The following is an 11985-nucleotide window of genomic DNA, read 5'->3' as shown; positions in this document are numbered from 1 at the left end:
TTCACTAGTTTAGTACATTTTATAGATGATAAATACAAAACGAACGGTTTTGGACATACAAGGTTTCCACCCGACAACGGCGATATGCTATAAATATAAGGTGCTGGGAGTGAAAATTATAATGTAGGGGTGCCTCGGATTAAAACACAATATTTATGGGGTGCCCTGAGACAAAAAAAGTTTGGGAACCCCTGTTCTAGGGCAGGGGTCTTCACCGTTTAGAGGCCAAGGACCCCTTTGTTGAGAGAGAGATGAAGCAGGGACCCACAACAACCACAACCTTTTCATAGATTCCATATGGCATATAGTTCCATCGTTTGACAGCACAATCATCAGTGTATTTTGGATTCATGTCAATTTGTGTTTTCAGTCACTACCTAATAAACTTGACCTTTTACTCTGTACTTGGTCTGCTCTTTTTCCCCTCTAAACCAAACCTCTTTGCTGAAAATAGCTGATCTACAAGTGAGCTGTGTGAGAAAGATCGAATCAACAACCTACCGCGACAAATCGATATACCGTAGATTGGCTTTGTATCGTACCGTTTTACAATGCAAATAATTGATTGTATGGATATACTTGTCTTGTATTTAACAATTTTAAGAAGAAAATTTTAAAGGATTAATTACGGTACTTTCCCATTCCATATTGCTACTTTGGGCTATCAATACATGTGTGTAATCTCTGTGTTCATGTCAAGGTGCAGGCTTGTCCATACTGTTGAAAAGAAATACAATGTATTTGCCAGAGCATCACTGTGTTTACGTATTTATATCCCCAAGGCCCCTGTCAACATGAGTTTACATCACTGTGTGTGTGTGTGTGTGTGTGTGTGTGTGTGTGTGTGTGTGTGTGCGCGTGTGCGTGTGCGTGTGCGTGTGTGTGTGTCTGTCTGTGTCTGTGTCTGTGTCTGTGTCTGTGTCTGTGTCTGTGTGTGTGTGTGTGTGCGTGTGCGTGTGTGTGTGTGCCTCATTTGATCTTACCAGGTGTTTAATGCAGCTGATCGAACCAGTTTCATTGATGATGTGTTTGCTCTAGCAAGGTAAGACCATAACCCTGCCGTACATTAACGTTTACACATTTAAATTGACGATTAATCGTCACACAAATAATTGCGATTTCTGTTTGTCATCTAGATTTCATAATCATAAATTGCACAGGGCAGATTACTGACCTATTTAATAATTTTATAGGCCTACTTTAAATGTCTTTTTGCAAATAGCGGCAATAGCTGATCTACAAGCTTACAACACATCACAAAGTGACACATTAAATGCAGAATTAAAGTGACTCAGTAAAACTATGCCTAACCCTATTAACCCTAACCTCCGTGGGGTGAGGCGCTATCATTCCTGCCGACGCTACGTTGTCTTTGTTGTGGATCAAAGCGACCGCTTGTTCCGCCCCACACCGCACGACGAGCGATCCTGTTCTCAATCTTACTTATTCTCAAAAACACTGTGACATACAGTATATATATATCAAATGATTTGGCTACATTCCACTGGTCAATTTGGTTACCGACCAAACTCTTTAACTGTTTACCAAAGAACAGTTGAACAGTTGAGTGTGTGTGTGTGTGTGTGTGTGTGTGTGTGTGTGTGTGTGTGTGTGTGTGTGTGTGTGTGTGTGTGTGTGTGTGTGTGTGTGTGTGTGTGTGTGTGTGCGCGTGTGTGTGTGGTACAGGGCAGATGTAGAGGATTATGGAACAGCCTTCAACCTGACTCGCTACCTGGCCAGCGAGACAGAGTACATCGCCTGGAGTCGTCTGAGCACATCCATCGCCTACGTGAAGGAGATGTTGTCTGACACCCCACTGTACCCCAAGTTTCAGGTCTGACCCCCCACTGTACCCCAAGTTTCAGGTCTGAAACCCCACTGTACACCAAGTTTCAGGTCTGACCCCCCACTGTACACCAAGTTTCAGATCTACAAGCTCGCGACGCGGCACTCGGCCAAAGACATAATATGACGAAAGTCAATCCTTTGCCCACACCGCCAAAGACGAAATAAGACGTATGTACATGTGCTCATGTCTCCTGCTCGCTGGCGTGCAGACGCTGTTCTATATTGTTGTGTATGTACATGTGCTCATGTCTCCTGCTCGCTGGCGTACAGACGCTGTTCTATATTGTTGTGTATGTACATGTGCTCATGTCTCCTGCTCGCTGGCGTACAGACGCTGTTCTATATTGTTGTGTATGTACATGTGCTCATGTCTCCTGCTCGCTGGCGTGCAGACGCTGTTCTATATTGTTGTGTATGTACATGTGCTCATGTCTCCTGCTCGCTGGCGTACAGACGCTGTTCTATATTGTTGTGTATGTACATGTGCTCATGTCTCCTGCTCGCTGGCGTACAGACGCTGTTCTATATTGTTGTGTATGTACATGTGCTCATGTCTCCTGCTCGCTGCCATGGCGTACAGACGCTGTTCTATATTGTTGTGTATGTACATGTGCTCATGTCTCCTTCTCGCTGGCGTGCAGACGCTGTTCTATATTGTTGTGTATGTACATGTGCTCATGTCTCCTTCTCGCTGGTGTGCAGACGCTGTTCCGGCGGTATGTGAGCGACATCTCCAAGAGACTGGGATGGAACGATGAAGGATCCCAGACAGAAAGGTGAGGAAACAGAAACACCCACGATGCCACTGAAAACATACAGTATACACTAGTGTCCCCATTCTGGGGCTAACTTTCTGTTTTCTTAAAGGACGACTTTAGTTTTTTACAACAAGGGTTCATATTTTAGATTGTAATTAAAGAACATAAAAGATGAGTGTTAAAACTATTTCATTTACTTCTTTCTATTGTTTTAGAGATTCTTATTTCAGTATTTTGGGGCATGCGTATGTAGCCCCCACAGTTAGTACCTGCCATGAACCAGCGACAACAGCCCTGCTAATCGGGCTCAGCCCTATTAGCATGACTGGTTGTGCGTTGGACTTGCGAGTGGCAGTCCCGGGTTCAAACCCCATTCCGGTGCATTATTACAATAGAACGAAGCAAATGAAAACATTTTAAAACTCACTTTTCCTTCTAAAATATCTAAAATATGAACCCTTGTTGTAAAAAAAGAAAGTTGTCCTTTAAGAGCTGGAGAGAGACGGGTAGATCCCTGTTACTGAACAAACACTACTATCACAATAGAGCTACTTAATACTTGTTACTGAACAAACATTCTATAGCCATGACTTCTATCACAATATAGAACTATTTAACACTGTTACTGCCTGAACACTCTATAGCAGTGCTATTCAACCTGCGGCTCATGGGCCACATGTGGCCCCTGCAGCATGTCTATGCGGCCCGTCATGGTCATACCAATAAAAATATATTTTGTCTACTTTCAGTGTGGACAAATAATTTCTGATGTCATTTTTCAGTTTCTCTCCAAAACCACTAGGAAACTATTTTTGTCTTGTTTTATGCAATACTTATTTGCTATTTTGTTTGTTCTAAAAGAAACTCCATCATTTCATCATGAATCATTCCACGACAATCTTTTTGTTCAGTGAGGTTTGGCCTCATAGATGGAAATGTGGCTTTTTTTCTGTGTGTTTGCTTACTCATGTAGTAATTGTTACTGTTACTGAACAAACACACTTTTAACAATGTATGATGTGCGTGCTGGTTGTGTGTTTGTGTGCCAGGCTGCTGAGGGAGACGGTTCTGGGCATCGCCTGTGGAATGGGAGACCAGGACGTCCTGGACGAGGCCTCTCGCATCTTTGACCAGTGGATCAGTGGATCACTGAGGTATTGCTGCTAATGCTATACAAGGGTGGTCCTTCCCAGGGGGGTTCCTTCCTGGGGGTCCCCCTGCAAAATGTCTTCTTCAAATAAAATAACATAACAAAGAAAATATATTAAAACTAGAAGCAGTGCTCTTCCGAGCACAGGTCTCCACCAGGCCAGGCGGCCTGTTATAGCGCCACCATGAGGCTGATTTGAAAAGTTTGAAGTGGCATTTCTTCCTCTGCCTAGTGGGAATGTGCGTGCACAATTTCACAAAAAGTGCACGCTGTGTTCGTGATTTGAGGCATTTTGTTCAAAACTGACCAATCTTACAAACATTGAAAGCCAATCTCAGCCAATCAGGATGGAATATGGACAATCATGTCGATCACATGACCGTAGAGATACTGTCTACCGATTTGCGTGATTTTTGGACAAAATCTGTAGGAGTACTGGCCAAAAGGTAGTTTTGCACATTTTGGCCTACTGGTGGCGCTAGAACAGGCCCATATAAAAAATGTGGGGCAGAGGTAATGAATTGGCATCCAGGGAGTGTGCTCAGTTTGGCCAGCGGCGCCGGAGATTAGCTGGTAACAAACTGGAGGACACACAGACGGACGCACGGACGGACGGACGGACGGACGGACGGACGGACGGACGGACGGACAGGGGCGAAAACATACTCTCCCCCAAGCCTTCGGCTGGTGGAGACAAAAATATGAATGGAAAAAGTAATGGATAACTGACGGCCACCTCACGCAGTAGGACATTCTAGTTTATTAATGTTTGTTTTATTTCAAAGTGAAATATCCCTTTAAAATAGCATAAAGAATCTTTCCAGTGGTGGCATGGAGGCCCACCATGGACGGACGCTTGGCGAGACGTTCCGTCACATACTAACATTTTATCTACCTTTAAACACTGCTCTTTTATGTGTGACGTTAAAGGTGTATTCAGTGATAATGAAAGTGGCCGGGGGTCATCTTGTCCCTAACTGCCCTTACAGCGTGGACATTTGATAGTTTTTTTATAGATTATTCACACCATTATAATGTTCTCGTTTTGATCAGTAGACCCAATCACTGAATATCGGTAGGCCTACGTCTCCAGCTTCAGGATATGTATGATACTGATTTATAATTTATATTTGTATTTATAATTTATAGCGACTGTGGTGTTTAGAGCGACTGTGGTTCTCAAAAAGTTATTTTGACCATCATAACTAAACATCATAACATAACTACGGCCATACTCTACCCTGATTGGTCGAGGACTGGCTGGCCACCTCTGAAAACCGAATCTAGCTATGCTCGTAACACGGGCCATGGTGGAAGTCCTTATATGGTCAGCACACATTCTAGTGAGGAGAATGAATGGAAAATGTACCAATTATATTTTTATTTGAAGGAAATACAATCACTGAATATACCTTTAAGTTGTTGAAAGTTGTTTATGGCACCTACCGGTAAATGTTACCCAGAAACTCATTACACTCCAATATTCAGTCTGAAAACCACTGCATACAGTCATCTCTGGGATGGGCGTTGCCAAAGAGGCAGTCTTCTGCGATTGGTTCACCGCCTGACCAATCACAACAGTAGCAAAGCAGATGATGTAGTTGTTATTGGTGTTATGTGGCTGGCTAACCTAACCTGTTGCTACTTGCTAACCAAAGAAACAGGCAGAATAGGAGTGCTACGAACTAGTAATCAAACACAACATAACATGTCTGCTACTGATGTTTCATAGCGAGATTGATACGATCGCATGTTACTGCGGGCTGCGGCGTTTATGTTTGGGTCCGGTGCTGCGTTATTTGGAAGTTGTGGGAAAACCCCACCCATGTTGCTCAGAAGCCCCGACGACGCTGATTTGCCGCTTGGAATTTCAACCGAGAAACCCTCTCCATTGAGAGAGTCACCAGACTCGCCTAAACAAATATTTTAATGGGAGTGGCTAGCGATTCAGGGTCTGGAACCAGGCTATGTAAATGTTGCTGTGTTCTTCTGTCTCTCACAGCAGCGTGGCGGTTAGTGGATGATATACAAGCTCACAGCGCGGCACCGGGTGCCGCGCTGTGAGCTTGTATAGCTGCTATTTTTGAAAAGTTGTGAAAATATGTGCAAATCTTTGAATATATGTATTTTCAAAGCGAACGTTTGTAACTCAAATCTTTGCTTCTGGGAGGGTCCCTGGAACTAAATATTTTGAGATGGGGTTCCGTGGCCAAATAAATATAATTTTGGGGGTCCTTCACATGAAAAGGTTTGAGAACCACTGACATAGTAGTCTCTCAAGAACAGACTAACTGAGCTCCAGTTAAGTGAAAAGGACCTTTTCTTTGACGATGGCTACCCGGATTGCTGACGTAGAAACATAGGTTTTTCAAAAAACCTTACAAGGATTCAAAAGACACTTATAGAATCGAGTCAAAATTCAAATTTTGACAATTTTTCAAAAATAGCAGATGTACAAGCTCGCAGCGCGGCACTCGGTGCCGCGCTGAGATTGTACAGCTGCTATTTTTCAATAGTTAAAGCATAAAATAATGATACACAATAATGTGTACCCGTTCTGAATGGGTTTTAAATGTTGCTGTGTTCTTGTTGTCTCTCACAGCAGCGTGGCGGTCAACCTGAGGCTGCTGGTTTAAATGTTGCTGTGTTCTTGTTGTCTCTCGCAGCAGCGTGGCGGTCAACCTGAGGCTGCTGGTTTATCGCTACGGCATGAAGAACTCGGGCAGCGAGGAGAAGTGGAACGTTCTGTTTGACCGATACAAAGCTGCTACGCTGGCCCAGGAGAAGGACAAGCTGCTGTATGGACTGGCTTCTGTGGAAAACGTCCACCTGCTCTACAAGTAAACACCATGCACTGTTGTTCACTGTGTTTGTTCAGACATGCATGATGCACACCAGCGTCGTAGCCACGGGTGGGCCTGACTAGGCCTAGGCCCACCCATTTCGTTTTTGTGCCCACCCAAAAAATAGTGCGGCGCTGTGATGCACAGCTATCTAGGAAGCAAAGAAAGACACCACAGTTTGATTTGATCATAGCTTAGTCAATTATGAAGCGATTTCCAAAATCAAAACATCTAAATATTTAAAGTTCGCTATTTTAAAGCTATACTGTGTAAGTTGCTCAACTAGTGGTCTGTAGCAGTATAGCAAACCGCGGTCGCGTCGCCTCGCCGAGACGCATCCATCGAGGTCTCTCGTGTGCCTCTACGAGCAGCGGTTGAGGAGATACATGCTAGACTCCTAGACCAGTGTAAACAAAGCTGTTGAAGCAAGCTATTTCCTGAAGAGACCCAAGATGCACTGTAATTGGCCGGTAGTGTATCATGTGTGTATGATCTGCGATGTGATTGGCCAACGTATACACAACGTATACAGATGATGCAGATTACGTCATTTTGCCGCGAAATCCCGCCCCTGTCAAGGCTAAGTAGAAAACATATAAAGAAAAGGCTATTGGGGCTGAAATTAACGGAGTGGGGGTTCTAAAACTTTAGCGATTTAATAGTTAGGACAATTTTAAGATATGTTTTATAAAAAAAGTTACATGGTATAACTTTAAAATAGCCTCACATCTGTGCCCACCCAGATTGTGCAAGTTGGTAAATCCTGGCTACACCGCTGATGCACACGTAGACATCAAAGGGGTCTTGAGCCCCTGCCCTTTTATCTGTCTGTAAAAAGTGCCCTCTCCAGACCATGAATGCAGTTTTACTATTGTGATAGAAATGCCAAATGCCCCTCTTTCCGTGTCATACCTGACAGCACCATTCAAGAGAATTGCCTTGTCCAAAGAACTGCCCTCTCCGTGTAGAAATCCATGCCTTACACCAGTACAAACTCCTTTATATATCATTACCACGATGTAGAGCTTACAAGTAAAAGTCTAGTATCAAATTCTTTACTCGAGTAAATACAGCAATAATGGCATAAAAATATACTAACTCATTATGCCAAAAAATTTCCACTTGGATATTTTTGATATAATATTTCACTGGTATATTTTTCACAATTTACCATTCCACATGCATGGGTTTTTGATAACCTCTATACACATTATTAAACGCCTTTTGGGGGTGTATGCCTATTTATTTATTTTATTTTGTCTTTAACACAGTACTTCTGTGGTTTTAGTTTTAGAATTCTGGGGGGGGGGGCACGGTGGCGCAGTGTTCTCGCCTCACAGGTAGAAGGTCCTGGGTTCGATTCCCGCCGGGGGATGCTGTGGGTGCTGGGGGCGTGTTCCTCCCTCCGCTTCATCAGCGCCCACACCCTAGGTGGGGTTGGCGATAGGGCCTTTGTGTGTGGAGTTTGCATGTTCTCCCCGTGTCTCCTAGGGTTGATACCCTCACAAAAACATGCAGTAATCCTGGTCTCTATAATGCCTCCCCCTGGCCAGCCGGGGCGCCTGATGGAGGGGAAAGGAACTGGTTGGAATAACGTGTTCCTTCCACGCGTTACGTCCAAACCAGGGAAATCTCCACTGTCAGGTGAAAAGAAGCAACTTGGACTCCTCATGCATAGAAGGAAGCATGAGGTCAGTCCGTTGTCTCCCCAGGCGCGGCAGAGGGAGAGCAGAGCCCAGGATTACATAGGCAATTGGCACTGGGTGAAAAAATTGGGTTACAAAATTGTGGGATAAAAAATAAAAAATAAAGTTGAATTCTGGGAAACGTAGTACTAACAGAGCTACCAGAAAAAAGACTACTAAAATGGAGGTTATACACACTATGGCTGTATAAAAGGTGATGTTGTCCTGCAGGTTGCTGGAGGCGTCTAAGGATGCTAGCGTAGTGAGGAGTCAGGACCTGTTCACCGTGGTGCAGTACGTCTCCCAGAACCCCCTGGGGAAGGAGATGGCCTGGGACTGGACCACGCTCAACTGGAACTACCTGGTGGACAGGTGGGTTTATTTATGGTTATGATGAAACCAGAATATCCTTGTTGTCGGGTGGAAACCTGACAACAACGATGTCCAAAACTCTTTTATCGTTTTAAAAATGATTTAAACTAGTGAAAACAGCCGATCTACAAGCACACAACTTGTAGATCTGTTGTGTGCTTGTAGATCTGCTGTTTTCACTACCTTTGTGTGATGGCCTTGTATGATGAAGCAGGACTTTACTTTTACGGAAAAACCTACACATTTGAAACTTGGAGATAAAAGGTTTCTGCCCGATTTGGCCTTAGCCTGGCTTAACGAGAACCTGCCAAAGGAATTTAGAGGAAGGGACACCAACGTAATTTTCGCTATCACGCAATTCCAAACGGCAGATTCGTCTCAACAGCGTCTGGCCGAAACGCAAGCTTGTCCCTGTTCCGGTCTGGTTCCGGTCTCCCCCAAGCCCCCTGTGATTGGCTGAACCGGACGTAGGGAGCGCTCGGTTGTAGTCACTTGGACCGCGCGAGGTGCACCAAAACCCAATTATCATTGCGTTTATCGTGCGCTTGCCCAGGCCTTACGGCCTGGGCATAAATATAACGATTACATTCACCACGGCTTCGTAACTCGCGCGGCGCTCCGCCGGCCGCGCGGCCCTGGCCCGCTCTTCGCGGCCACTCGCGCCTGCGGCGCTCGGGGGCGAAGAGCAGGACCAAGGTCCGCTGGCCTTCGCGCCGCTTGCAATGTCGTGGACAATAACTGAGCGTCGTGGACAATAACTGTGACATCTAACCATAAAACGAGCGCTCCCTTCATAGACAAGCTTGCAAATAGCTTCCTCGCGTCTCAACATGGGTGCCAATAACTGCAGCTGGAAGTTTAGTAGAATGCACTGGAGTCAATGGAAGCCTGTACAATTGAGGTCGCAGTTACTATCAAAACCTCGACCAGCTGTCCATCTGTCACAAGTCACACGTCACGCTTTTCCCCTGCTCATATCTCCGCAACCGTTGCCCCGATCCAAGCCAAATTTTGCACACACACTCCTTGCCTGCCAAACCACAACCCATCAATTCTCACATGACCCTCTTCTAGCGCCACCATGAGGCCGGTTCTTGCAAAACACATTTTTGGACACTGCTAGTGCTCCTACAGATTTTGCCCTAAAATCACGCAAAACGATACACAGTATGTCTACACTCATCTCATCAACATGGATCTGTCCCATACAGCGCCACCATCAGGCTGATTTTTTTAAACACATTTTTGGACACTGCTCCTACACATTTTGCCCTAAAATCACACTGCGACCTGACGGTCGTTTATCTCCCGATTAGGGAGTCTTACTGGTTTAGATAGGGAAGGAACACATGATGTCACATTATTTTATTATTATTATTATTATGTGTCACACTGTGAACATTGTCAAATGAAAACACTCTAAAATAAAAGGTGTGTTGTATTGCAGGTACACCATCACGGACAGAAGCCTGGGTCGTCTGCTGGGTCGCATCAGCACCTCGTACAACACGGAGCTGCAGCTGTGGAAGGTCAGCTCCACTGCACCCAGGCTGACGCTAGATCAAGGGGCCAGCGTCCTGGTTCTACATTGAGGCCATATAGGAAGTGACAGTTCATATGAATGGCCACTAGTTTCGCTGTTTCCCCCGTGATTTCCCCCATGCTGGCTGCATGTTGCCATACCTTAGCAGCAACAGGCCACTATCAGTGGATAGTGTTATGTTACCGCAGACACAAGCAAACAAGTTAAACAACTGACTTCCGCACTTGAAAAAATGTGCCGCTGCTGCTAATTAACAATAATACATTGCAGCTGTGCTGACCTACTGAAACGGGCAATAAACCATTTGTCAAGATAGGGGGGATACAATAATACAATATCAATAATCAACGCAAACTAGGGATGCAAATTATCGATTAATGAATTAATTAATAGTTGATAACCTCATCGATCGATTAGCGATGAATTGATAACACACACACACACACACACACACACACACACACACACACACACACACACACACACACACACAGTTTTTCTTTTTTAATTGAAACATGCTTTTTTAATAATTCAATGAATATTGCAGTTTTATGCAAATTATTCTTCTGCCTCTAAATCATATATGCAAAGTAACATGTTCATGGCATTATTCTTCTGCCTCTAAATCATACATGCAAAGTAACATGTTCATGGCATTTGGCAAAGATGTAGAGGGTTAGTCCAAATATCACTAAAACCAATCTTACCCCAATTGGCCAAAGGGGGGCGCTATATCATTTTGAGCAGTTTGTGAAACGCTTAAACCCTTTTTTTACCAGTTTACATGAAACATTCTACACACAATCTAAGGACCGCGAGTGAATAAAATAGAGAGTTTGACCTGCATTGGGGTTTGCTTGTTTTCAGATAGAGTTTGACCTGTGTTTCGTGTACCTGTTGTGTTCCTCAGATGGAGCATTTCTTCAAGCTGACCCCCGAGGCCGGGGCGGGAGAGATGCCCAGGCAGCAGGCTCTGGAGACGGTGAAGAACAACATCCAGTGGGTCAACAGGAACCAGGGGGAGATCAGCACGTGGTTGGACGCCAACGTGGTCTGAGGACATCAGCTGCAACCACGTCACGAGACTGATCTGGACTGTTTTAGGCCTATAGGATTATTGACTGCTTTAAATAATGAAAAATAGCAGATCTACAAGCTCGCAGCGCGGCACCCGCGCTGTGAGCTTGTATATCTGCTATTTTTCATTTGTTTGAAAAATCGTGAAAATTAGAATTTTGACCCGATTCTATATAGTGTCTTTTGAATCCTTCTAAGATTTTTTGAAAAACCTATGTTTCTACCACTTTTTCTAGTCACATGTTCAAATACTGAATTCTGATTGGTTTAGAACAGTGGTAAATAGGCCAACAACCTTGAGTTGGTTCATGGACCCCGCCCACTGAAACAATTAATGATTGTAACTAAAGATCCTTGCAAGTTGCAACTGTGTTTTCTTTAATTTACAGGTACCGTATTTTCCGGACTATAAGGCGCACTTAAAAGCCTTTAATTTTCTCAAAAAACTACAGTGCGCCTTATAGTCCAGTGCGCCTTATATATGGATCATTCATTGACATTGACATTCCCTTTAGCACAGCTCCATCTGTTGGATGCTAACGCAACGGTAGCGTCTATTATGTGCGCCTTATAGTCAGGTGCGCCTTATATATGAAAACAGTTTGAAAATAGACCATTCATTGACAGTGCGCCTTATAGTCAGGTGCGCCTTATAGTCCAGAAAATACTGTATATGGAAAAAGTGATAGAAAAGCAATTTACCATTCGA

General features: G+C 44.3%; 1 protein-coding gene across 1 annotated transcript in view; it reads left to right on the top strand.

Moving 5' to 3' along the window:
• enpep (glutamyl aminopeptidase) overlaps positions 1-11256 on the top strand; it is a gene marked incomplete at both ends in the record, with an annotated part of 40981 nt that extends 29725 nt beyond the window's left edge. Inside the window, 8 exons of the mRNA XM_080750317.1 lie at positions 987-1042; positions 1687-1834; positions 2551-2624; positions 3656-3760; positions 6423-6596; positions 8516-8656; positions 10104-10185; positions 11110-11256. Coding sequence (XP_080606443.1) covers positions 987-1042; positions 1687-1834; positions 2551-2624; positions 3656-3760; positions 6423-6596; positions 8516-8656; positions 10104-10185; positions 11110-11256 — 927 coding nt within the window. The remainder of the gene's footprint in view (positions 1-986; positions 1043-1686; positions 1835-2550; positions 2625-3655; positions 3761-6422; positions 6597-8515; positions 8657-10103; positions 10186-11109) is intronic.
• Between the last annotated feature and the right edge of the window lie 729 nt (positions 11257-11985).

The sequence above is a fragment of the Nannobrachium achirus genome (assembly GCF_963921795.1).
Source record: "Nannobrachium achirus genome assembly, chromosome: 20".
Classification (NCBI taxonomy): Eukaryota; Metazoa; Chordata; class Actinopteri; order Myctophiformes; family Myctophidae; genus Nannobrachium; species Nannobrachium achirus.
This window is presented reverse-complemented; position numbering and strand designations above follow the sequence as displayed.